The sequence below is a fragment of the Mus pahari genome, chromosome 3 (assembly GCF_900095145.1).
Source record: "Mus pahari chromosome 3, PAHARI_EIJ_v1.1, whole genome shotgun sequence".
Classification (NCBI taxonomy): Eukaryota; Metazoa; Chordata; class Mammalia; order Rodentia; family Muridae; genus Mus; species Mus pahari.
The window spans coordinates 18,774,110-18,801,511 of NC_034592.1; the positions used below are offsets into that span (position 1 = coordinate 18,774,110).

General features: G+C 53.0%; 1 protein-coding gene across 2 annotated transcripts in view; it reads left to right on the top strand.

Moving 5' to 3' along the window:
• Ass1 (argininosuccinate synthase 1) overlaps positions 1-27,200 on the top strand; it is a 49,810-nt gene extending 22,610 nt beyond the window's left edge. For both annotated transcript variants that reach the window (XM_029536004.1, XM_021193097.2), the window contains exons 8-16: positions 343-413; positions 1,042-1,072; positions 5,776-5,866; positions 8,059-8,143; positions 8,703-8,767; positions 16,876-17,007; positions 21,198-21,354; positions 25,318-25,383; positions 26,898-27,200. In XM_029536004.1, coding sequence (XP_029391864.1) covers positions 343-413; positions 1,042-1,072; positions 5,776-5,866; positions 8,059-8,143; positions 8,703-8,767; positions 16,876-17,007; positions 21,198-21,354; positions 25,318-25,383; positions 26,898-26,943 — 744 coding nt within the window. In that variant the 3' untranslated portion in view covers positions 26,944-27,200. The remainder of the gene's footprint in view (positions 1-342; positions 414-1,041; positions 1,073-5,775; positions 5,867-8,058; positions 8,144-8,702; positions 8,768-16,875; positions 17,008-21,197; positions 21,355-25,317; positions 25,384-26,897) is intronic.
• Positions 27,201-27,402: the final 202 nt, after the last annotated feature.

The window sequence follows — 27,402 nt, forward strand, 5'->3', positions numbered from 1 at the left end:
CCCCCAGCTCTTATGAAATAGTGGGTATCTGTGACAGGTGCTAAGACTTGCTTAGCCAGGACCTGCCCGGAAGCATCTGCTTCTGAGTATCCTGGGAGAATAGGCTCCTGAAATCTTCTGGAAGAAACCCTGAGGTCAGCCTGCATTCTGCTGTCTTGTGATTAATGAGGGCACCTCTAGGGGTTAAGTCCCTCCCTCCCTTCCTCGGTAGCCTGAGGAAGGCAGAGGGGACCAGAGTTAGGAGCTAGCTGGCACCTTGAGGGATCCCAGGCACTGGAGCGTGAGTGATCTTCATGTGCCCTTCCAGGCGCCTCACCCTGTCCGTTTTGCCTTCACCTATAGCAACATGGAATCCCCATCCCCGTCACCCCCAAGAGCCCCTGGAGTATGGATGAGAATCTTATGCACATCAGGTAAGCCCAACCCCTCCTGGTACTGAGGAGATGACCCGGTGCTTAAGAGCACTGGCTGCTCTTTGCAGAGGGCCTGGGTTTGGTTCCCAGCACCCACACAGTGGCTCTCAGCCATCTGTACCGGCAGGGGATCCAGGGCCCTCTTCTGGCCTCCAGGGGAACTGCAGACGTGTGGTATCCAGACATCCACGCAGGCAAACACTCCTACCCATAAAATGAAAATAAACGGGAAAGCGAAAGCTCAGCCCTTCTGTTCCTGAGCTTGAGTTACCATTTCCTGTGTGCAGGCAAGCTCAACACAGTGACCTGGCAGGCCTGTTTCCTGGGGTATTGGGAACAACTTCTCAGAGGATGAAAAACCCTCAAGGATAAAAAAGGACGTGCCTGGCATGAGTGGAGGCCCAGGGCTGCACCCACAGACTGAGCCTTGTGGGGGGGGAGGGGCAGGGGGAGGGACCGAGGGAGGAACCCAGCTCTTCCTTGCAACCTGCAGTTCCCACGGCTAAGTGGGGGTGACTCAGAGTGTTCTCGGTAGGGTTGGCAGCGGGTGGGTGCTGCGGGCCATCCACAGGATGGTGGGGGTGTCCATGATATTATTCTGTGGACTCAACTCATCTCTCTCCTGCAGCTATGAGGCTGGGATCCTGGAGAACCCCAAGGTAAGCCACTTTGCCTGGGAGTTGGCCGCCTATGGTAGCCCTCTCCGCTCACATTATCTGACGGATGCAAGGCCTAATTTGAAATTTCACAAGGGGCTTGAGTAACTCTGCGTTCTGCTCTCTCAAACTCTCCCCACGGGCTACTCTGCCAGCTCCTCCCCCTTGCTGTGTGCAGTCCCCCGCACCCCCCTTCCCTCATGTTATTTTTCTAATTGCTGTAGAGATGAATGGTGGAGGGAACCATTTCAGGGAGGCAGAGAGAAACTGTGATTGAAAGACAATAAAGAAGTGATCAAGCAGACAGACGAGGCACTTGTGGGAGGGCCCAGCTTATGCCCACCAGCTACTGGCAGGGCAGGCACTGGGCCATTCTGCCTGGATGAGGGTGTGGCTAGGATGCAATGACCCCAGGGAGCCAGTGGGCAGCCTCCTGGGTTGGCCAGCCCCTGGATGGGCCCACAGACCCATTTCAGACTTTAAGGTTTCTCTCCCCAGGGGCTTCGCTGTCTCTTCATGTGCTGTGGGAAGTGGGGGGTGGGCAGGATGAAGACCCCTGGGAGGGGGAAAATCTCTTTGTCCCCAAGGGAATGACTGTGCTTTTCCTGGCCCAGCTTCACATCCTGGGCAGCTGCTTTGGGGTGGGTTAGAGAATTTGGGCATCTGGGCCCAGGGGATCAGAAGACCGTCTGGAGAAGAATCGGCAGGGCAGTTCAGGTCTGCCCTCCCGACCCCATCCCCTCACTCCTTACCCTGGCAGCACCAGGCTTACCCACTAGTCACTCACTGATGGCCGTCTGACCTCAGACCTGGCTTGGCATTTCCGTGCCTTGATTTTTCTTGGATTCTGACTGGCCAGGTCTCATTTTATAGGTGGGGAAACTGAGGCAGTGCAGTAACTTATCCCTGGTGCAGCTGCTGAGCAAGAACTGAAGCTGGGGCTCTCAGTGCGCCCCTCCCCCATACCTCCCACAGCATTCATCCTGTCTGATCTTGCGCAAAGGAAGAAAGTGCTAGCATGACATGGGACAAGGTCAGAGGCAGGGGTATGAGCAGCTTGCTTTCTCTTCAGGCCACAGTTAAGATTAGGTGTCCTGGGTCTGTTCAGAGCTTCGCTCATCCAGCAGTAGGACCAGGCTGGACTGGGTATCAATGCAGAGGCAATAGCATCCCGGAGCCCACACTTGTCACTAGGGAGAGCTGGTGTCCTTGCCCCCCACCGCTCCCCTGGGGACTGATGGGCCCATGGGGCTGCTGCCTGCTGGCCACAGGTTTTTCCAGTTCATGCTCTGCTGACCCCATGACACTCAGGCCAACCGCTCCTCATTAGCCAGTCAGTCACACCGAGGGGGGTCCAGAACTGAACCACTGAGCAACACTTCTAGGTACTTTCAGGCCAGGTTCCTGTTGGCCAAGTACACCTCCCTCCACCTTCTCAGGGCAGCCTGTGGCTTTATCCCCTCCAGACCAGGCACCTCAGAACTTGGGACGCAGAGCTGAAGCCACTTGAGCAGTTTAGGGCCTGAGACGAAACTTGGTGTGATTCCCACATCACTTTGGGCAGATCTGGGTCCCGGGGCTAGCATGTCCGCACCAAGCGTACTGTCACCGCCAGGGCTCAGGTCCCAGAGATAAGCACTCTCTATCAGAACCTCAAACTCTGCTTCTCACTGCCTTACACCCTCCGACCAGTCTCCTCTCATCTAGCAGCGAGAGCAGACTAGGATAGGCAGCTGAGAGACACCAGCCGCTCCCTCTCCGTTGGCCAGGGGACTGACAGCATTGTCCTCTATGTTGGCTTGGCCGTGGAGGCTTTTCCCCATCCTAGGGCACCCAGATGCCTCTGCTCCATGCAGCGCCCCCTCCCCAGCCCTCCCCCACCCTCGGGGAGGAGCACTGAGAGCTTCGAGGGGCCCTCTCCCCCTCCCCCCCAAAAAAGACCCGAGGTCTACGGAAGGGAGGGTTTGAGGCAGATGGCTGAGCCATTTTCTGCCTCCGCCAGGGCTGATTGAAGGGCAATGAGGCAGCTAATACGAAGAAAGATAGAAATTTACTTGCTTTAACTTCATACGGCCCACAGTGAAAGAGTTCATTCAGCCGCCGGCCGCCATATCTGATGGGTGAATAAGCCATCCCCACATTCATCATGCCTCTACATCACGAGTTAGTTCATGGGCCATTTGCTGCGATCCCTCCTTCACGGGCCCTGTTTCATGCTTTCTTTTGCTGCCCAACCCCAACCAACTCCCTCTCCTCTCCTCTCCTCTCCTCTCCCCTCTCTCCCTCTCCCTCTCTCTGTGTCTCGGTCTCTTCCCCCCATACTACCCAGATGACCTTGGAAGTGAGGTCTCCTGCTGGGGTGGATAAATGGCACCAGATACTCGGTGGTGAACTATTTGTCATTTGAACTGAGCTTTTAGGAGAGAGAGTTAAAAAGAAGGCAGGCACCTGGTGAGCTCAGAATACAAAGCAAACATTGGCTTATTTCTATTTAGTTATTTGACAGAATTTGGGCTGTCAGCTGCCCACCCCAGCCCCAGCTAATGCTGTAGAGTATGTGAACTTGTCCTGTCCTCAGGACCTTTGATGCCTCTTGTCCCCTTCCCAAGGCACTCATCCTCTACTGCTTGGCGAGCGGACGGAGAAAGGACAGATTCAAAGCTGAAGTGGCTACAGTCAGTCGTAGTTGGGCATAGTGGGAGGGAGAGGTCTAGAAGGTTTGACTTAGCCAGTGTGGCGAGCTCTGGGCAGGTAGGGAAGTGACTGAAGAAGGGTTGTACTGGTCACCTGAAGGCCCAGCTCAGGTCTTTCTATACCCAAGCAATGGCAGTCTTTGCACTGCCCAGAGAGGGTCTGGGAATGTGGCGTTTCTCTGAAGTCTGCTCCATGATGAATGGTTTGACACTCAGCCACAGGCATCTAACTATGTCTCAGACCAGGTTACTATAGCAGCTGGGAAGCAGCATGCAATGCAGGAAAGAGGGTGAAGGTGTGGTGTGGGCCAGCCACGCCTCTAGTTCCTGGAGGTCTCTTGCTAGGGGTGTTTCTTAAGGACCCTTTGCATCTCCCTGGATCTGTCTTTAAGGCCCCTCTGTGTCCCCCCCCCCCAAATAGCACTTTAGGAGGGTGTGGCTGCCAGCCCAGCATTGCAGTTCAGTGGTAGAATGGGAACAGTAAATGTTACCACCGAGTATGGCACCAAGGATTCTTGAAATAGGATACTTCTGGTGTTAAATCCAGGATGACACAGGGAAATGAGGCTGTTTGGTCACTCCATACCTAAGCTGTGGTAGAGGATCCACAATACATAAGTGGAGCAGGCTACCGTCCTGTGGCCCCTTCTAGAGGGAGGCACAGTGTCCATCACTAGAAGGCGAGCTCTCCACCTTCCCAGCAAGTGGCCATTCACACCAGGCCTTGCTTAGCATTTCAACGTTAAGACCATCAGGGACACATGTCCGTTCCCTAGGCAGAAACTGAGACTCAGAGAAGTACGGCCTCTTCTGAAAGCAGCACAGCCTGACATCTGGCTCAGGGATGTCTTCCACCGTCTTAACAACGGCTGCATGTGGTAGTAATCCTAGCAGGTGGGAGTGAGGGGACAGGAAGATCAGAAGTTCCAGGCCAACCAGGGTTCCATGAGACACTGTCTGTGAAACCACAGAGCAAATTCACCACATTTGTTGAGGCCTTGTGATTTTTCCCTCCCACGTGCTGGGTGGCCAGGAACGTCTGCGTGGCAGGGTAGACACGGCTCACGCAAAGCTCAGCAGTCCACAGTGTCTCTCTGCAGCCTCCATTTCTACCCCCACAGATGGGACAGTAGCATTTGTTCCTAGCAGGCAAGGCTGCTTGGATCTCCAAAATGAGCAGTGGTGTATGAATGAGCTCTGGGTTGCGATGAAAAGGCTGTGGTCCCCAGCCGTCAGCAGGTGGACAGAGCAGCTGGGGATAGGAGGCCCCTGGGACGAACTTGAGCGGGCAGGCCCAGACACCCCCATCCTAATGGTGGCAAGTATCCAGGCTGCAGGCTTGGGCTTAGGGGAAACTGGAGCCTCTGGAGGCGAGAGAATTTTGAGAACGTCCTGGGCAGCCAGCAGCCCCTCCGCCTCTGCCTAAGGAAGAGAGGCCTATTTTCTAACGCACCCAAGAAAAAATATACATAAAGGTTGATGTGTTTCCAAATGGTTTTTGCTTTGTTCTTCTCTCTTCTCCCCGTGAGTATTAACCTCGGGGACCCCGGGGACGGCTCTGCCCGCTCGAGCACCTGCTGGGGTCACGCACAGTCATTAGCTTTGCGGTCAGTGCAGAATAAACCCCAATTCCAGGCACCGACGCGAGTGTGCGTGCCTGCAGCTCCCGGGAAGCCGGTGTGCCGAGGTCCTGTGGAAGTCACTCTCTTTCCTGCCTGACTTGTTTCTCTCCTGCTATTCTGCCTCCAGCTGTGGGGGCGGCAAAGAAAAAGATGAGATCAAGTTGAGGGGAAAAATTGTCTGATTTCTTGAGCCCTTTGTTTCTCGGGCCCCTGGCAGGCTGGGCTGGCTGGAAGCGGGGAGTCCATTGGGACTTCTGGCTGACAGGGAAGTGCCAGGGGCCAGTGGTGCTAGACAGGGGCAAGGAGGGTCAGGTACCTGCAGGAGGTAGGAAGTAGGCCTATTGCTTGGTGTCGCTCATGATGTCCCAAGTCCTATTTCTTTCTGTTTTAGAATCAAGCACCTCCCGGTCTCTACACAAAAACTCAGGACCCTGCCAAGGCACCTAACAGCCCAGATGTCCTCGAGATAGAATTCAAAAAAGGTATGTGCCCACCTAGCAGGAATGAGAGGGGGAAGCTTTAAGGGTCTCAGTTCCGCTCCTCTGCCTTCCTGGGCCCAGGCCCTCTAACTCCTTGCATTCCTGGAAGCTAGAGGCTTCCAGGGGCTTTGAAAGTTCCCAACAGTGTGAGCTTTGGGAGGAGGGGTTCCCAAGCTGCAGTGTCATACGCTAACACTGGATTCCCAAAGTAGCTGCCTTTTCGAAAGTCATTCTCTACCTCCTTGAGCCTCAGTTTCCCTATTTATAAACTGGGGTTGGGGGTGGGGAACCTGTTCTTTTCATAGTGTGCAAGGAGGTCTGTCAGGAGGGCATCCAGCCAGTTGCTGCCACCAGAAAGTCAGCCGCAAAGCTGACTTTAGGAACGCTGAAGACTCTGCTCATAAAGCTTAGCTCGCCCTGACTGAGGTGTGCATGCCTGTAAAACAGGCTGTGACAAGGCTGTGTTTGCAGGTACCCAGCATAACTTGAGGCTACCGTGAGGGTGTGGTACCAGGACAGACCTTTCTACCCACAGCCTCTCCCAAGGGGCTGTCCACCTGCCAGGGCCATCTTTGTGCCTCTTTAGCTGTGTCACTTTACAAGTCACATTACCTAGGGACTAAGGAGACCTTGGTGGGACCCTAGACACAGTAGAAGTCTTGGGTCCCCTCTCAAACCCTCTGTTGGGAGCAAGGGGTCTCCCTGGGGCTTTACTCTGAGCAGATGGTAGGACGGGCCAGGCCACACTGCAGACTTCTCCCACGAAACCCTCAAACTTCTGGGAGCTGGAAGGGCAGAGGGTGGGAGGTAAGCTGGAGGTGGCAGAGGGTCCCGGGCACAAGCCTCCAATAGCCTGTCCTGGAGGCGTGGGGTAGCCCCAGGCGGGGTTGGAGAAGAGACAGCTCTCTGAAAAGAGGGAGGGAAGCCCCCTCCCTAGCCTACTGCTCATTCACTCTAGTTAATTTATTTGAAGTTTTAATCTAATTATTAACTATTTTAAAAGCTAAGAGGCTTTCTCCGGCGGCAGCACCAACAATGTCAACCTCTCCTCCCAGGCAGGCCCCATCCAAGGCCCCAGCGTTGGGTGATAGATAATAGGGCCAGGGAAGGAGAGAAAGAGAGAGGCGAGGGGTAGGGGGTGGCGAGGGGGCTTAAGGTTCATTATTGGGCAGACTTACATTTAATAGCAATTTACAACCAAGTTATAAAACCCCTGGAAATGGGGGTTAAGAATGGTGAGGCTGTCAGCGCCCTGAGCGGAGCCCCTCCAAACGGCGCCCGGCTAATAAAGACTCCAAAGCCGCTATTGAGCCCTGATTGGCACCCGATGGCTCGCTACATGGTAATGAGCCAGGCAGATGGGTGGGGGATTAGCCGCCAACTTTGAACAGCTTTTCTTTGTCACTGTTACGGCTCTCTTGTTAGCCCTCTAATACATTTATTACCCATTTCACACCGCTCGAGAAAGTGCCCCTTGCTATTCAAAGTCAACCCCAAACCCACCCACTGCCCCCTCCCCACCACCCCCCTCTACACGGCCCTTCCCTGGCTGAGCCTCGGCTGTCTCCCTCCTGCCACCCGAGACAACACATCCCAGAATTCAAGGATATCTGCTGGAGCAGGCATCATCCCCAGCTCACCCATCAGGTGGCTTTCTGAAGGTCTGGGGTACAAGGTTGGGGCAGAGAGGCCCACATCCACCTGCCAAGCATGGCAGAGGGGTGTGTGTGTGTGTGTGTGTGTGTGTGTGTGTGTGTGTGAGAGAGACACACACACGCACATGCTCGAGATTGCACACACGCCTGTGCGTACTCAGGGTCTGGCTGCACCTCGGCCAGGCGGCCCCTGGGTAGCTGGTGGGGACAGAAGGTGCTCACTGGTAAGACAATGGCGAAGCGTGAAATTCAATTAGTTCAGGGCCTGGTTCCAATTTCACAGCCCCTAAATGCTAAAGGGGCAGAGAGAATGGGAGGGAGGGGGTGAGCGTTTTTTATTGCATTTTCCTCTTTCATTCTGGGGGGCTTTCTCGCCCCTTCTCTCCCCCCAGCACAGGGCTTTGAAGGAGTCATTCGGACTCCATGTCTGTCACATCCATTTAAGGCGATGTGGGTGGAGGGAGAGGGTGGGGTGGTGGGCACAGGCTGGCTCTGCTGAGCCCCAGCCTGAAGGCCCACTCTCCTCTCTATCTGCCCCAGGGGTCCCTGTGAAGGTGACCAACATCAAAGATGGCACAACCCGCAGCACATCCTTGGAACTCTTCATGTACCTGAACGAAGTTGCGTGAGTGTCCACAGCCTGCCTGGAACCCCCAGGACTGCCATCTCAAGCAAGCACAGGCCTGGACCTGTGTGACTAATGGTCACAGCTAAAGTTCATGACCTGGAGGTCTGGCAGTTGGCCTTGTAGACATAGAGTGCCCTGGGCCGAGGGTATTGGTTTGGCGTTGGTATTGGTTTAAATCCACAGACCATGAAGACAAAAGTTCCAAGGTTACCACCACGTCCTATGGTGGGACCAGCTGGGGCTGTGGGCCTTTGGCTGAGCGAGGCATTAGGACAAAGAAAGATAAGCCCTCAGTGAGGGTTAGGGTCAAGCACATCCCCGTAGAGATGTAGCGGGCAGAGCACCCAGGGTGACCCAGACAAGCCATTCTCATTCAGGGCCTTAGGTTACCCACCTCTCCACTTGGGCCTGCTTTCCTGGCTCAGGTGTGCTGAGACAGAGCCTGTGACAGTCAGTATGCCCATAGCTAGGTCTAAAGCCAAGCTGCTCTTGAGGACGGCCTCTGTCCTCAAGCCTTGTGCCGGCACCTGAGTCCAAGTGGCATGTTCCTTTTCAGGGGCAAGCACGGAGTAGGTCGCATTGACATCGTGGAGAACCGCTTCATTGGAATGAAGTCGCGAGGTAAGTGGGTTCAACACCCGGGGCGGCTCCCGGGTGTCACCTTTCACCCCAGAGCACCTTGGCTGCCCCTTGCTTTCTCTTACACCCAGATGAAGTGAGGACTAGAGATGAAGTGTGAACAGTGGCCTTTGCCCTGACTTCTCAGGGTGCTTCGAAAGGAGCCGCCTCTGGTGTCGGGAGGGGTCTGGGAGAGAGGTCGGCCTGGAGGTCGGGCTGTCTTGTGTCACGGGCGGGCCAGTCAGGTTAAGAGGCGGACCATGCAGGGCCAATTTCGTGGTCATTAAGGCGCTTCTCTAGCACCAGGCACGCAGTAGAGTGGGACTCTTGCCAGGGAGGGCGCTGTGAGCTGCACACAAAAACCCTAAACAGGCCAGACCAATTCAGCCATGACTCCAAAGCCTTGCTAGAGACAGATAGTCCCTTTCTGTGGCATGCCTGACACTTGGCTGGTCTAGGCTGCCATTATGGGACCATGGGGCCATCAGATCCCCTTCCTGTCTTGGAGATGAGAAAGAGTGAGAGAGAGTTGGTTCCCAGGCAGGTGCCTGCCTCTGTTCTTACAGGACTCCCACTCAGTCCTGGGTCATTTGCTGTTTATATCTTCTTCCTCTTCACTTTCCCTGTCCATTGAACATTTCCAACCCAGGTCTGTCTGTCTGTCTGTCAGTCTGTCTGTCTGTCTCTCTCTCTCTCTCTCTCTCTCTCTCTCTCTCTCTCTCTCTCTGTGTGTGTGTGTGTGTGTGTGTGTGTGTGTGTGTGTGTGTGTGATATCAACAATGGAGTGTTTTTAGGGCATTCCCATAATTTGGGCAGTTAGGGCCCCTGAACTGGGGCACCTGAATGTTTAAATACCAGTGACACAGGTAGGGGCTTCAAATCGCTTTGCTTCGTGGTTGATTTGGGACAGTAACAGCTAAATACAACCAGGCCAAGGTTCAGTCCCAGTCTAGGTCCTTGGGGAGATTTTTAAATTGAGATCCTATTTCCCAAGAGAGCTGACGTGCTGGCCGCAGCAGCTGTCAGCTGTGAGAGAAGTTGCAGATCCCAGACCCTGACCCTGGGGTCTCCAACTGTCGAGCTGTGGGCCTCAGTTTCCCCTACTTCGTCCTGGGTCTTGCTTCTGATAGTTGGGGGTTGGGTGCAGCTGGAGTCGCCTAGCCCCAGGGTTCTCTCCCCATACTGATCATCCTCCATGAGAATCTGCACAACTGCAGCTCTCTTGAGAAGGCCTTGTAAAGAACAATATGCTAATGAGTGTCTCCTTTCATTCCCTGCCTACCTTTGTTTCTTACCTATTTAACATCTGATTAAATGTCCCTTTGTCTCCACCTGCCCTTGGGAACCACACAAAGAAATTCCTCCAAGGCAGCTCAGGGGGCCTTGGGAGAAAGTAACACAGTTGGGGAAACTAAGGCCCTGAAGGGGCAAGGGCTCCCTGCAAGTTACAGACAGGACTCAGATTGATGGTCATCTGCCCAGTGGACCTGGGGAGAAGCCCTAGGAGCCTGAACTGTGGAGATGGACAGATCCAGGTTCAGACCCAAGCATGATAGCCTGACCAGGCTCTGGGAGTGTTCAGTGCCCCCTGCCCCCCCCCCGGAATACTGGGTGAGTGCAAAGGTAGCCCTAAGCCCTTGGGGGTCCCGTGCTGCTTGGGAATGTAGGACACCAGTATCCTTCTTATGCCTGTAGCGGACGTCACTAATTGGCTGTGCCACTGTCCTACTGAGTCCAGAGGCAGCTCGGTATGGCTGGTAGGCACTGCTGGTCTGACAGGGTAGTTACTCATTTTCTTTTCTGGGAAGATAAGGTCTGGCCAGACCGACCCTGAAATGTTGTCTCGTTGGGTGAAGGGGCACAGTGAGCGAAAAGAGGTCACAGGTGATGATAAAAGCTGAGGCTACAGTCCTCAGGGAAGACAACCTGGAGAAGGCAGCAGTGGACAGTTCCCAGCTGGCTGGATGTATGATGGAGAGAGGATAGAGGGGTAGGGAGGTCCCAGCTGGCCTGGTGGTGGGTCTCTGCAGACCTGATGTTGAAGGCCAAGGCTTTGGCACCCAGCCTGAGTCCTGATCCGATTCCATCTCCAGCCTTTACTTCCCCACCTGTGAACGGGTTGGGGTGCTATGTCTTAGAGCTAGACGACCCTCCTGACTGAGGTCCCATAACGAGAAGCTAAATGTGTCTCAATCCCACTGGCTTCTTGTCACCCATCTGGAGCTCAGTCCTCATCTCTACCTAGATGTTGTGTGTGTGCCTGTGGGCAACTATCCCTAAAAGCATAGGAGTTTACAGTCTTGGGGGAGGGAAAATCGCTGTATAGCCTTAGACTAGACAAATCGTTTTCTGTCTCTGAAACACTAATCTTCAAATGGAAGAGCCAGCAGCCTCGGAGATCTCTCCAGGAGTTTACACGTGCCTGTTTCCATGCTTGGTAAGCTTAGGGTACCCAGCCTTTATTTCTACACTCCAAACATGTGTGAGAAGGCAAAAACAGACAACTAATGAGGGTACTATGGACTCCCCTGGAGGAGTTTGTTAGGTGAACAGTGACAGAGGTGCTGTTAATCATTGATTATGTTGAGGACAGAGCTGGAGATCTCCACGCCTCGGTGTAGCCTTGGTGTAGGTCGGGGAAATGTCATTTGTATTGATTTTACAAAGCTGGTAATTGTCATTCATTCAGAGCTTACTCTTTTCTTCTGGGGTGGGGTGGGGGTGGGGGAGAGCATAGAGAGTTGAGCAGCATCCGCACCCTGGGTCTGGGTGGCCTGGCTGGCATGGCAGGCCCTTGTGGGGAACCACAGGGTCAGAGCCTGAGGGCTGGGGATCCTGGGTGGACTGGCTTGGTTGCCTTGTGGCTGTTTACATCGTCTTTAATATCACATCGGCTTCCTAACTCCAGAGGGGGGCTAATTAAGTGAAGTGAATGAAGTCAGTGGGGAGGAGCCTGGGGAGGAGGAAGGGAGGAAGGGGAGGAGGAAGAAGAGGAGGAGGAGGGAGCCTGGGAAGGAGCCTACTGGCTGGGTCTGTCCCTCCTGCCACTGTGTGTTTTTTACCTCACTCTTCTCTGGCCTTCCCTATGGCTGCTCACCCGCGCTCCTCTCCCCATTCTGCTTGTTCCTCTATTCACTGCTCCCCTGCTTCCATCCACCAGTCCTCGTCAGCTTTCTTATCTTCCCTTCTGTCTTCCATCTTCCCCATTCTCTCTCCCACTTGCCCCCTGAACTTCATTTTCAGGAGAGCAGCTCGATCGCCCTCTTATCTAGTCTCCCTGCACACCTGTCCAGCCCTCCCAGAGCCAAGCTCTCATAGAACCTTACAGATGGACAGCAAGGGGGAGACTTGGGAAGCCAGGCATGGCTAGTCTCACACACCCAAGCTGATCTGCAGGATGGGCCACCTGGGCACAAGAGCCTAGAGAATAGCTTAGACTCCCACCCTGACTTTCTCTCATCACCATGGCAACCACCTCCAGCCTTGGTCCTGGTACCTAAGAAAGGAGCCCTGGGGCTCCAGTCAATCTATCTTCTACCATCCCTCTACCCGAGCCTCTGGTCCACATATCCTGACCTCTAGCCTGACTCCTGTGGGTGTGGTAGTGTCTACTTAGTTTTACCAAATTTCTCAGCCCAGCCGGCAATCTTGGCAACGGATGAGAAGACTTTGAGCTGCTGCAGCTGTGTCGTCCCCACCTCTTCCTCATGGTCCACTCTCCCCTCCCACCACCCCAGCTCCTTGGCCTCCCCAGCCACTACCCCCCTTCCTAGTGGTAATTAGGGTGTGATTGAAGCTGCTCCACAGAGGGCTGCTGACACCTCTGTCTTTCCCGTAAACACGGGGAGATGAAAATAGACACTTGGAGCCGCGGTGCGTGTCACTCTGAAGATGTCTGTTGTCTATTCCACAGCAGCGCGGGCTCAGCTGTCATTTCCCCCCTCTTTGCTCGGTGGTTTGTATACCGACTGTCAAAAGCCCCAAATCCAGTCTTTTAGAATTAGGTTTCTGTCACCGATTTTTTTTTTTTCCCCAGAACTACAGAGAAATCATCTGTACCCCTACCACTGCCAAGAGAGGGAGAGCTTTAAAATACACACACACACACACACACACACACACACACACACACACACACACACAGAGTAAGAGAGCTAAAAACAAGCCCTTTCTGATCAGTCACAATTAACTTTAACACTGCCTGAGATGGGATCGGGCATATTAACTGTGCTCACGTCTCTTGACTGGGACTTTGCTGTAAGCCTGGACCTCCCAGCAACCGCTGACAACCTTGGGCTGGTTCAGAGAGGGCTAGAGGAGTTGGCCTCTGCACCCACTCTTAGCTGTTGGTGCTGCTGGTCTCATTTTCCCAGGGGATATCTGCACACACACACACACACACACACAGTAGCTGGGCAGTAGCTGGCAGGCCTTGGGCAACTGGTGGATCTTTCTGGAACTCTAGATATCACCTGTGTTCTCCTCTCCCTGGCCTGCGGGGGGTGACGCTGCAGTTTCTCTCGGGGTGCCAGGACAGGTTGGAATCTAGATGCTTGCTCTCGGTACCTGTGTCAGAGGTTAACATGTGAGATCCACAGTTGCTTAGCAACTTCCTGTTTTCCCCTGTCGGGGCTCTGAGAGGATGCTGGGAGGGACCCAGGCCATGCAGTCAAGCCAGATGCAACATCAAGTTGTTGAGACTTCTGGTTCCAATCNCAGCTCTGCACATACAGCTGGCTTAGGGAGGAGAGAAGTGCAAAGAGGGCACCCGAGTCTCCAGGAGTCAAAGTGGGGTGCTGCCACCTCTATTTACAGCCAGTATAAGGACAGGCTTCTCCACGCTGTACAAAAAACGGATCGTCACAAACTCCGATACCTTAGTCAGCGTGAGTGGCTGGGCTGCGTCAGAGGTGACCAACAGGCCACGGGAAATCTCTGTGTGAGGCTGCTGGTGTTCCTACGGTGACTGAGCTCCTGCCTCGAGCCTTGTTTTGATCCCTGCCATTTTGGAGGCAGATTCTTCCCTGCATCTGTCTGCAACAGCCTGCTGGGACTCACTCTGTAGACCAGGCTGGCCTCGAACTCAGAGTTCCACCTGCCTTTGCTCCTGAGTGCTGTTGGGTTTTATGTCTGGGTTGGGTTGGGTTTTTTGAGATAGAATCTCAGATAAGGCAGGCTGGCCTGGAACTTCTGACCCTCCAGTCTCTACCTCCAAGCCTCCTGAGTCCTGGGATTACAGGGGTAGAACAGGACATCAGGTTGTTGGGGGTGGTGCATTGCGGTACTGAGAACTGAGCCCAGGGTGTGTGCTAGGCTGTGTTTTCCTCCGTTGTAATGGTTCGCTAGTTGTCGTTTTTTAGACACTGCCGTGTTCTCTAACCCAGGCAGCCACCAGCATAGGCCTCGGCCTCCCTGCTGCTGGAATCACAACCATGTGCCACCAGGACCTGATCTTCCTGCTGAGGTCCCAGGTCCCTGCCCTCAGGCTGTCAGCCAGGGCTTTTCTTGGTCATCCTGCATGTCACTGCCTCCATTTGGACTTTGCTATGGGAGTGATGAGGCGGGCTGTCTTGTGCACAAACTTGAGGGCATCAAGGGGCGTGGTAGGAGTCTGCAGATAGATTCTGGAGATGGAGAAGATTGCCTAGAATGGCAGCCTCATTTTATATATATATATATATATATATATATATATATATATATATATATATATATAGTGTGTGTGTGTGTGTGTGTGTGTGTGTGTGTGTCTCACTGACTCACTGAAGCTAGAGCTTGCTGGAGACAGGCAAGTGAACTCCAAGGCTCCCTCCTGTTGCCCACCCAGCACCAGAGTTGGGGTTACAGCAACCAACTTTTTTTTTTTAAGATTTATTTATTTAGTAATTTAGTATATGAGTACGCTGTAGGTGTACAGATAGATGGTTATGAGNCATCAGGTGGTTGCTGGGATTTGAACTCATGACCTTTGGAAGAGCAGTCAGTGCTCTTACCCGCTGAGCCATCTCGCCAGCCCACAACCACCAACTTTTCTGTGGGTGCTGGGATCTGAACTCAGCTGTCCACGCTTGTGTATCAAACACTTTAGCCAGTGCACGGCCTCTCAGCCCTGGGATAGTTTTTACATGGCATATGTTGCCTGAGCCCCTGAGTGCGTTCTTAGATTCTGATGAGTGCCGACGCATGGGGTAATAAGTAAGGCCTGAGAGGCCACCTGGGGCCAGGCCTGGGAACCCAGATTCTGGTCTTGTTTCTCCTTTGAGACATGATAGCGTTGGCAAGTCACTACTTCTTAGACTCTGTCTTCCTGTCTGTCCAATAGACTGTTGGCCCAGTTCAGAGACCTAAGGACTCCTGAGGGGTGCCAAGAGTTGATAAAGGTACCTACCTCCCTGTCACCCTCCAGCAGGACCTGAGCCACAGTGTCTATGTGCTAGGCCTCTGTCTGCATATATTGAGTATTGAGTTTCCCAGACCTTAAAGATCAAAAACCAGCCAGCTAGGTGGCTCAGTGCATCTAAGTGCTGGCCTTGTTAGCCTCACAACTTCAATTCCCAGGACACACATTCTGGAAGGTCTGGTTTCTATACACACTCGCATACATGCATGACAATAGTCAAAATTAATTTAATTTTTTACAAAACTAAGTGGACACCAGTTTATTCTGGTGCAAGACTGGAACCCAGTGCCAGGCCCCCAGGTGTGTTAGGCAAACACTGCACAGGAGCCCCCGTCCCAGCTCTGGTTTTTGTCTGTGAGGTACGGTCTGGTTATGGAGCCTAGGTTAAGCTCAAATACCTGTTCCTCCTTCCTTGACCTCATCGGTGCTTGGTAGAATCGTTCTTCCAGACTGGCTAGCCTGTCACTGTGGCTGAGTCGAGTAGGCCTGGGGTACAGGTGTGTAATCTTCTGCGTTTTGTTTGTTTCTCTGTGAGGCCCTGGCGGTCCAGACCAGGCTGGCCTCGAACTCAGAGATCCGCCTGCCTCTGCCTCCCGAGTGCTGGGATTAAAGGTGTGCGCCACCGCCGCCCCATGGCTCTTTTTAAAGCTTTACTGTGGAAAGACTGTGAGGCGTTGCCAGGACAACGGAAAAGCCACCTCCTCCTCAGCATCATGAGGCAGGAAGCAGGAAGAGAGGGAGCTTTTCTGGATCAAATTCTGGAGCTGGTGCTCCTCCTGCCCTTCCGCCATAGCACAGTGGACACAGGTTTGTCCAAGGCCGTACCAGAACAGGGCCCGGCACCAGAACAGGCACAGCCCTGCCTCTTTGGTGCCTCTGTGCCTCAGATAGAGCATGGGACTGCGGAGAGCACCTTCCTCTGGTTGACAGCTCAGCAAGGGCCACCCTGTCATTTTGGAGACCTTCTAGCTTAAGCAGGTTGTATTACAAATAGGTCGACTAGGTGAGATGACCCAAAATAAGTTGGCTAAGTGAGGTGACCGGAAGGGACTTGAGCAAGCGCCTTTCCCCAGACTGGGCTTTGCCTTCTGTGACCCGCTAACTCATAGGACAGCCGGCCACACCCATCAGGGATCCAGCAGCCCCGATTCCATTCTATCCCTGTCCAACCATTTCTCAGGGGCTCAGCTTCCCCATCTGTACAGTGGAGCCAGTGCTCAAGCCCCAAGCAACCCCAGCCATCTCTGGAGAAATAGCTACTCAGGCCATGTGTGCACTCGCGTGTTCATGCATGTGTGTGCACAGCCGTCCCCCTCCCCCGACTCCCCGGTGGAAGGGAGGAAGGGCTATTTGGGGCCCTGGGCTCCACCATAGTTGGTTTAATTACAGGTTTTCAACTGCAGGCCGGTGGGCATGCATTGGGGAGGGGGGTACTGCTCAGAAACCCTGTCATTTTCCCGCGTCTGAGGGCCTCTTCAAAGGGGGGCATCTAGACATTTTCTCCACAAGCCGCAGAGTGGACTGTCGTGGCCCCAGCATGAACATAATGACAGACGCATTTTGCAGCAAGCTGGGAGTGAATGGCCCAACTGGCTTGTCTCCTGTCAGACAAGTCATTTTTTTTTTTTTTTTTTTGTCATTTGCTGACAGTTTGGGTTTCATGTGTTTCTCTCTTTTTTTCCCTTTTCCCCCTGCCTGGAAAAATGGCTAGGTATCTACGAGACCCCAGCAGGGACCATCCTTTACCACGCTCATTTAGACATAGAGGCCTTCACGATGGATCGGGAAGTACGCAAAATCAAGCAGGGCCTGGGCCTCAAATTCGCAGAGCTTGTATACACAGGTATGTCTGAGTCCCAGCCGCCCCTGGCGCTCCACCCCCAGTGACGCTCCACCCCAGGGCCCTTAGGACTCAGACCTTCGCTTCCATCAATCATGCCTTCCTTCCATCTAGTCCCACCCACTGGCATCCTCTTCAGAACTCTCAGGTACACGTGGAAGGTTGGACCAGGGCTGAGGGACAGAGGAAGGGACAGTGGGGTGGCCTTTTTGTGAGTGCCAAGGGAGACATGGCAGCCTCTAGAGGTGTTCAGCTGTATCCATTATAGCGTCAAAAAAGGACTTTGCGCCGTTCCCAGTGTTAGCCAGACTGGATCCAGCAGGTACCAGGTACTTGGCAAGATATAGGGCTCCAGACAACCTGCGTGGTTCCCACAGACCTCCCTGTTGGTCTAAAGCTCCTTCTACAGATGGGGAGGTGGGTGTGAGGGCTAGCTTGGGCCCTGTTAATCCGTCCAGAAGACACTGCTAACTAACCTCCAACAGGGCATGCGCAGAGAAGCACATGCGTGCCCAGCACGGAGGTCATGCCTTTCAGACAAGCAGTGCTGCTCAGGGACCCAGACTCTATATACAGTCCTCATAGTGGGAACCAGGGGCCCTAAGCCACAGTCCCTGGTCAGACCTGGCCTGGCACCCATTTTTCTGCCACTTGTGAACTAAGAAGCATTTTAAGCTTTTTTTTTTTTTAACTTTAAAATGAATGGAAAGGAAACCAGACTTTCATGACATATGGAAATTATGTAAAATTCAACACAGCCCTCCTGTCCCCGTAGTCTCTCTGAGCTGCAGTGGCAGGGCAGAGTCGATTTAGCAGAGACCTGAAGGCATACGTGACCCACAGCAGTGGTAACATACACCTCTATCCCAGGATTCTTCATCCCTACAGGTTCAAGGCAATCCCAGGCTACACAATGAGACCCTGTCTTTAAAAAGACCAAAGCAGTGCTATCGCACACCCACAGGCCAGGCACACACATGTTTGTTCACATTCATTTATAGGAGACATTTTCTGACCTTGTCTATAATATTTGTACCTCCCTGGTTTGGACGATTTTGTCGGGCAGTCTCTCAGAAAACAGGCTGCTGCTGCCAACAGCCAACCTTGGCAGTTCTGTGGGCCGGAAGTCTGAGTGTCTGGATAGATGTCAGTCATAGGCACCTCTGGCCACGCCTGTCCCCATCCCCGTCCTCCCAGGCCTGCTGGAATCCATCCCAGCCTTGGCTGGCACTCTTTCTCCCTGCCATTGTTCTCATCGTTGAAGTGCAATCCCCCCTCTCCAGGTACAGACAGGTGTTTAAATATCATGGCTTCCTACTGGCTCGGCAGGACTCCGGTGCTTAAAGGTGGATTCTGGTTACAAAGTGGGATTGACATTAAGACGTGGCAGGGCGTAGGAGGGAGCGGAGAGCACCTGGCCTGAGTGCCCAGGAGGCATCCCGAGGGCTGAGCCTGGCAGAGGACAGTGGGCGGGCTTCCGGGATCCCACAGTGTCAGCATCTCTCACTGTCTGCTGTCTTGCTGGCGCTGGACTAGGCACCTGATCGGTGTTACCTAACCTTAGCTGCACAGAGATGGGGAAACTGAGGTCCAGGCAAAGATACTTTATCAGAGTTTTTGTGGCTAAGTTACAAAGGTTGAACCTGACACAGGCAGGCTTCAAAAGCCACTCCCACAGGACCTGGGAAGCTGTTAGCAAGGATTGATGGGGGGGTGGGGGGGGCTGCCATGACACGCCCAGGAAGCCTTGGCTACAGGCACAGTGCCTGGGTTGAGTCCCTTCTCTGTCAGCCAGCAATGAGCCCTGCAAATCCCAAAATGAGGCTGAGCGATTAGGAGCTTTCAAAGGGAATAAAACCTTGGAGCAGAGAGAGGACAAGGCAGGGAGCAAGACTTAGACCAGGTCGTGATTGCTAACATTAACTCCGCCATATCCAGGTGTCTACAGAGGTCAGAGCCAGCCCCTCTGGCTGTCCAGAGTGCTCTTGATTGGCCCCTTGCTGGAAGGAGGCATGCTGCAGACCCAGCCTGGCTGGATGCTGCCGTTCCTCTCCCTGCTCCTCAGCGGTCCCATCTGAAGAGTGGGAATGGTCACTCTGACGACCATGGCATGGCTTTGCCTCTGCTTGGCTTTATGGTCTTAGGGAAATCCCAAGGGCTCTAGGGCTAAGGCGTGCCGGGGGGCTCTTCCCTTCCCACTGAGCACCCCTGATTCACAACCCACCACTCTACCTTAAAGCTCCCCTTTCTAGCCTCTTTGTGGCCTCAGGGCACAAATGGGGAGGCTGGGACACAGAGAAGCCCTCCAAGGTTCACAGGCTTCCAGGACCACTGTCCCTGTCACTGCCTGGTCATCTCCCTGCTCTTCCCCTTTTCCTGGTTTCCCTTCTGGCTCTGAGGAGTTCAGTGAGATGCCCTTTCAGGTCAGCCCAGCAAGACTCCAGCTTCAGGATCCTGAAGGCGCCTGGGGGAACAGTTACCACGCCCCCTCCCGCCTGTCTTCAACCTGAAAGTGGACGATGTAGTGTATAACTCTAACAGGCACTCAGTTCCAATCAGAACAGAGGCCTGTCTGCTGGGCCTGGGGAGCCCTCTGTAGCTCAGCCCCAAGCCCCACCCCCTGTGCACCACAGGCCTGAACATGCAAGATCTCCCCTGTGCCATGGGACCAGGCTGCTGGCCCATTTCAGGCTGGGTCCAGTAGGGAAAGAAACTTGAGCCTAAGACCCCTGTGGGCTAGAGAAACAGATCGCAAGATAAAGCCAGGGCCAGCGACTCCTCCTGATCCCTGCCCTTCCTATCAGTAGCTCCATCTCCACCTGCCTTCCAGCCTGGGAGGATAATGGACTAATTATCCCAACTGAGAAAATCAAAGAGCAGGCAGGACACAGGGATGGGGGGGGGGAGGATTGATGTCCCCTCCCAAAGAGTCCAATGGTGTTTTAAGGTCCTTGGTTTGCAAGTGTTCCATCAGACCTGAATCCTGCCATGGTCCTGCTGTGTGACTTTTGTACAGGTTCTTTCCTTCTCTGGGCTTTTCTCCTGGTTTACAGTGAAGGGCCGTCAGAGGTCATAGTGTTTGAACAGCAGAATTAAGTGCTCACTGAATCCACACATCCCTGCAGAGCAGTTAAGTAATCATATCTTGCTGTGCACACACACACACACACACACACACACACACACCAGATTGAGCCCATCCCTTCTCTGTGGTGCTTCTCCAGGCTTCTAACAGTAGCTGGGCCTTGCTAACCTACCCTCTTATCAGGGTAGGAGATCACAGGCCATCTGGCCCCACAGCTGCCCGGGTGGGCTCACCTTCCTGGCTCTTTCAAAAACCTTGTGCCTGGCCTGCCCCTCCCCCAGCCCTGACTATGGCCACCTGCTGTCCCTTGGTACTGGGGCCCCTGCTCTTTCCTAAAGGAATGGCTGTCTGTCCAAGGATGTTGGGCTGTAGCGGGAGGAGGTGTGCTCCTCAGCGCTGTGTGCAAATAAGAGGATGCTCCGGTCATATAAAGGAAAGCACCTATTGTGACAGGAGATAGTCACTGACCCTCGGCTCCCACTCACAGACTGGATCAGCTTGAACAAACTGCTTGCTCTGTTGAACCTCCTCTTCTCCGTCGGCGTATAGGGTCACGGGGCAGAGAGAGTAGTTCGGGGCCTGCCCAGGGCACCATTCAAAGCAGTCCCACATACCCAGTGCTTGTTGGGTGCAAGGGCTTCTCTCAGTGTGGCTGCATTATTTTGTAGGGATGGAAACAGCTGTAGGCCCCCATAGCCCCATAGCCTGGCTGGCCTTCCTGGGTGCCCTCATTGCTCAGTCCCATGGCATGTGCCTCTGAGCCCTATCCAAGGTCTCCTATCTTCGTTAGCAATCTGAAGCCCTCTTGGGTCAGGGTCAGGGTCTTTCCATAACAACTGTATACACCTGTGCATGAAGCAGGGGTATGCCTTCCTTCTGACCTTTATGCCTTTGGGGACAAGGTCATTTCTTGCAAGATGGTGGGATGGGAACACAAGAGTGTGTTCCTCAACTCATTAACAGTGACACATCATGCCAGTGCTCACAAGTGAGTAAGGCAGACCCAAGCCTATCAGAAGGTAAGGCCTGGGCTCTGCTCCTGCATCCCCATCCTTCCTGGGCCCTGGCCTAAGGCCATCCATAACACCTTCATTGTTTCTTCCTGCAGGCTTCTGGCACAGCCCTGAATGTGAATTTGTTCGCCACTGCATCGAGAAGTCCCAGGAGCGGGTGGAAGGGAAGGTGCAGGTGTCTGTCTTCAAGGGCCAGGTGTACATCCTCGGTCGGGAGTCTCCACTCTCACTATACAATGAAGAGCTGGTGAGGTAGGTTCCCTGTGCCTCAGCCCATCTGGGCTTGTCTGAGCATATTTCCCAGCACATTTTTGCTGATCTCATGTCAAACTCTTTGTGAGAGGCCAGTGAGATGTTTATGATGGACACACATCTGTAATGTCATGAAACCTAAAGGCAGAAAGAAAAATGTCTATCAAATGATAGCTGTGAGCTACGGATGTGGCTAGGTGTGTCTGTCTAGTGTACAGGAAGCCCCAGGTTCCAGCTTTAGCACTGAATCAACCAGTGCACATCATTGTAGCACTTAGCCAGTAGAAGCAGGAAGATCAGAAGTTCAGTGTCAATGCTGTCTGTCCTGAGCCACATGAGACTGTTCCCAAAAATCAAAACAACAAAAGAAAGGAGGCAGGCAAGCTAAAATGTGGATTAGAAAAAAAAATGGCTAAATTGGAAAAGGATAGTCTGGCTGGGTATAAAAGTTAGGCTGTGGAGCAGCTGCCTTCCCAGGAGTTGCCTGGAGGATTTAATGGATTCCAGGGATGGCACCTCTGGTTCTGAGCCTGGGAAGGGCTTGGAAGAATCCAGACTTACAAAGGAAAGATACCAGGGAGGAAGGAAACTAATAAGCCAGGTTGTAAGAAGGGCAAGGTCAGATGTTCAGGTCCTATGGCTGCCCTGAAGAATGGTTTTCATGGAGTACACATGGGTGAGGGTAGACACTGGCAGCAATGGTCATAAGGTTGCCAGTGAGCAATGCTGGCAGTCTGGACTGGGTTAGTGATCTCCCAAAAACAGATTGAGTCAACCTATCTTTAGGAGTTGCACTAGATGTGGAGGGGGAGGTCAGTGTGCAGGAACACATTGTGGATGAGTTGGGCCATGGCTGTTTCCTGTTGGTGGTGCTCATAGAACCCAGGGCTTTATACTCACTAGGCAAGTGCTCTGCCACGGATCTATACCCCCACTGTCAGGGCATGAGTGTTGTGGGAGTCTCAGATGTAAGTGTAGGCACCTCTGAGACAGCCCAGAACCATTTTGTCTGCTTTTGGGCAATGAGTACAGAATGAAGTGACATTGGAGGGCCTCAAGCTTGTTCTCTGAAGTTGTGGACAGAAGAGGCCACTGGGGTCAGGGGAGAGAAGCAGGGAACCCAGATGAAGCCTCCAGGAGCTTCCATCTGGAAGGACCAAGCAGTGGGTGTCTGACAGACAGGGTTTCATCCTCCATGACCCTGCCCAGTGTCTGTTTTGACAAGGGAGACATGGGAGACACAGGTTTCGCTTATGACTGGGGGCAGCCTGCCCTGAGAAAGCCAGCCGTCTCCTCTGGGCGCCACTTGGCCAAACTGGGGGTGGGGACAAACCCTCAGAGACAGGCAGCACTACCAAGAAGGACCTGAGGAGGACCCCAGCCCCAGCCGGCTCAGGCAGAGGCCTGACCTGCCCTCCCAGGGACGAGTCGGAATTAAAGTACGAGTTCTGTTTGGCGTTCAATATTATTTCTCTCCTTCCCTTCGCCCAGCCACGTTGAGTTGCTTCCCCCCACTTCAATCTTTCTAAACACTTTATAAGCCATAAATATAACTGAATCAGTTTAGATCAGTCGGGGTAAATGTCAAATTATCTTCTCTCTTTCTCTCTCCGGCTCTCTCTCCCCTCCCCCTCCAAATGAACAGCCTCTAATAATCTGCCCAACCCTTCATTAAACCTTACAGTCTCACTCGGGGAGATTAAATGAATAAAGTAAAAGGGAAAGGGGGAAGACGGAGAAAAAAGCAGAGGCACTTATTCTCACTGTGTCTCCGACCATTTCCCTTTTCTTTTTGATTTCTACATCGCTGACTTGAAAGCCCTTGAGTGACAGCGTCACAGGGACCAGCGAGGAAGCCGCGAGAGGTAGCAGAGCTGGAAATGCCGGGCGCAGTAGGTAGAAAGTAATGTAATTATAGAGCAGGTCAGAGCCACTCGAATGAGCAAAAATAAAAGCATAGAGGTTTTTCTGTAGACCGTCAGAGGAGGTAAAAAAAAAAAAAATCATTGTAAACTCTGTTTCCACACCCCAGCCCCCGACACACACCAAAGCACTATTTGAAAAAGAGGTTTTCCGTTCTCAAACAAGCTCCTCTTGGGACTCTGGGCATCCTCACGGGGCAGGGCTGTCCTTGGCGGGCTGTCTCTGAGGGGCTCCTGGAGCTGTTTGTCCAGGTTGTCTTGCAAACGGGTGGAGGAGGGATTTGTTGCTTTGTTTGTTTGTTTTTGAGATGAGGTCTTTTGTAGACCAGGTTTTTCTTAGATGCAATATGATGATGACCTTGAACTCCTTCTGTACTTCAGACTCCAGAGAGCTAGGATTATGGCATGGAGTTTGTTTTGACTTGAGAGGTAGAAGGAAAGGAGGACGCTGTGTGGTCCAGGTGAGGGAGGGTTCAGCCACCAGCCAGTCTGCTCTCGGGACTGAGTACAGGGGCACTCATAAAGGTGAGGGCTTTGGACAGAGGTGAGGCTGGGTTTCCAGAGCTTGCGAGCCAGAAGGCAGGGAGCAAGTCATGTTTCGCCTTCTGTGTTCCCATTCCTGGTACTCACAAAGGCACCTAAGCAAGCAAGGCTTGAATATTTCTGCACAAGTTGGTACCCTGGTCTAGACCAGCCTTTCCTAACTATGTAGGCACAATAAAGGACACTCAGTGCACACATCTTTTCCCCAGGAGGGAGCATATTGGTCAGTGGCCAGCTCCTGGTGTTGTCAGGACCCAAATCCCAAAGTGAACTCTGGAGAAGAGGGGAGAAAAACAAACAAACAAAAAACAAAAAACAAAACAGGAGACAGGGTTATGGAGGGTGTAGCATGGAGTGAGTGACTTCAGGACCAGAACAGCATCAAGGTCAAAACTCCAGGCTCCAAGGTCAAAACTCCAGACCCCAAGGGACATGTGCAGAAACTCTGTGTGTTTTAGGGGAAAGTGAGAATGGAGTCAGAGTTTTTACTACATAGCCCAGGCTAGCTTTCTCCTCTCCACCCTGGTGCCAGGGCTATAGGTGAGTCCCACCGTTGCTGGTTCCATGTGTTTTAGGAAAAGAGCCACAGTTAAGTTGGAGGTGTGGGTTCATTGCCCAGGATCACCAAAAGAGGGAGTAGGTGTCCCCAGAGATCCAGAGGCATGGCCTCAGTCTCATGATGGCAGGTCCTTCTCACCTGCTTCCCAGTCTTGCCTCTTTGGAGAGAGCTCCTGGGGGGTGGGGGGGGAGGCCACCTCCTTGTCCTTGAACCTTGAGACTGCTTTGTGCCAGATTAAAGACAAGAGGCTGATTAAGAGCTGGAAGTTAGGGGTGACTGAGACTACAGAACCACAGTGCCAAACATTGAAGAGAGCCACTGATACATTCCCAAAGGCTCACGCTCAGCCCTGGGAACTTGCATACTTCCCTAAGCTGTCTGAGATAGATGACAGACCAAGATGGCTGCCGGGGTGGTCGGCTGTGGGAGAAAGAGCCAGAGGGTAGAAACGGCAGAGAGGGCGGCTGTGCTGAGGCCGACCACAGGTGACGGATGCTGTGGAATGCTCTGAGCATGGGGTGTCTGGGTGTCAGGATGGTTCTGTAAGGTCTGCATGGTTGGACAAACCAGGGTAAAGGTGGCTGTGGGACTCCATGCTGTAAATACCTGCCAGCATCCCTTAACTCCAGAGAGCCCATCAGCTGCTCCAGGTATAAATATTAGATGTCATGGGTCATTTCAGGCCCTGGTTCTGTGGAGGACCTCAGTTTACAAATGGCAGAAAGAATTCACAGGCCCAGAGTTAGCAGAGCTGGGACCCAACCTCTACCTGCCTCCGGAGACTTACACTCAATGATAGAGGCATCTGGGGGCTACCTGGTCACTGACTGCCAACATGGCGCCTGGCCCCATACGGGGCTCCCAGAATTAGACTGTGTCCAGGAGGGACTCCGGGGTAGGGTGGCTTGGCCTTGCTGATAAGTTCTGCTTTTCCTGCAGCATGAACGTGCAGGGTGACTATGAGCCCATCGACGCCACCGGCTTCATCAATATCAACTCGCTCAGGTAAGAGAGGAACTTTGGATCATGTTGATCATCAGAGGCCTGCAGCTATGGCAAGCCGGTCCTGGTGTGACGCTGACCCTACACGCACCACGATGCCTCTAGTTCCTCAGCATCCAGTCAGTTCCTGTTCTCAGCAGGGCCTGATAGTCAACAGAATTGGAGGGGCCTGGGCATATGGCTCCCTGCATCCTGGCCTGGGCTCTAACAAATGCCCTAATCTCTCCAGCCACAAAGACGTGGGGCTCCTTGACTGGAAAGACCAGTTGAGGAAATGCCCTGAGGAGCGATAGAATCTTTATGCTGCCACCCTTTCTGAGCTGGAGGGTGGGGTGGTGAGTCAGTCACTGTGACCTGGGGCTCATATGCAATAGCTGAAGTTGCTTGGACCCGGGGGACTCAGACCCCTTCCCAATCTCCCGGAGGCTCAAGGGAGGGTGTGAGGTTCCCCCCACTCCCCACGTGAATCCCACGGGAGCCTATGGGAATAAACTTAACAGTTAAAGGTGTCCAGGGCTGATGTGTATGCTCAGACACAAGCAAGGTCATTCATTACCACAGCTGCCATAGCCAAGCTGGGCCTGGGCTCTCCTCTAGTTCATTCTCATTCTTTAAAACTTTTATTACATTACATGTGTATGGTTTTTGTTTTTAATATGGAAGTCAAAGGACACTTTTGAAGGTCAGTCCTTTTGGGGGAGCGTGAGGCATGTTTTGAGACAGGGTTTCTCTGTGTAGCCCAGGCTGGCCTCGAACTCTGCCTGCCTCTGCCTCCCAAGTGCTGGGATTAAAGGCGTGTGCCACCACGCCCGGATGGAGGACAGCTCTTACATTCTACCATGTAGGCCCCGGGGATCAAACTCAGTCCTTCAGGCTTGGCAGCAAACACGTTTACCCACTGAACTACCTTGCCAGCCCCTCGTTTGCTTTAATTCTTAGAGAAATTTGAAAATTCCCCAGACACAGGCCCAGAATGGTTAAGAAACTTGCCTGGAGTCAGTCAGAGTCGTGGTGCCAAGCTAGGAAGACCAACTCTGGGTTTTTCTTTGACAACTCCGGATTCTTGGGGCCTGTGTCAGGAAGCTAGGGATGGCTTCTCTGTCTGGCAGTGCCTTAGTTCCCGGCAGCCACCCCAGGTCTGCAGAGACCTTTCTGCAGCCACAGCCCCCAGGCCCCTCCACCTCCTGCCTCCTGCTTTGCCTATGGCTTATAACCCCATAAACCTTTTGAAATGGCCCAGAACATAATGGCCTCTTCATTTTTCCTATTGCTTGTTAAATGCTTTATCTTCAACAATGACAAACAATGTTTTCCCCTCTGATAAATTAATTACATTATCCTGATTGGAGGAGCCAGGAGAGGCTAGGGCAGGAGAGGGGACTGAAGAAAAAGACAACTTCACATACATCTTAACAAACAGCTGCCCCCGCCGCCCCCATCCTGCCTGAATTAATTGAACGGAGCGCATGTTGTTATTGTGAAATTACATTTTTCTTTGTTTTCCATCTGGTTTACAGGCTGAAGGAGTACCATCGCCTCCAGAGCAAGGTCACTGCCAAATAGACCCTGACAAAGAGGCCTGGGCCTCCCCACTCTGCAGCTCTCCCAGGCTTCAGCATTAATTGTTGTGATAAATTTGTAATTGTAGCTTGTTCTCCACCACCTGACTGGGGCTGCTGTGCCCCCCCAGCCCCCCCACAGGCTTTGTTCCCTGGTCCCCTATAGCCTACAAAAGTGGTCATCGAAGGGAAGGGAGGGTGGCGGGCAGCTGCAGAAAGCATAAAATGACAATTAAAAGAAGTTACATTAGTCTTTTATTTGTCTCTGCGTGTGTGCCTGTGTGCTCATGCCTAGCCCAACCTTGGTGTCTTCCCTTAAACAGTGTATTATGCCAAACATGTACATATGTACATTTATACATATAAAATGGGGTACACATGTATAGTATATTTATATATAACATATTTAAACATATAATGTATGCATATAAATATAATAGGGTGCACATATATGTTATATATA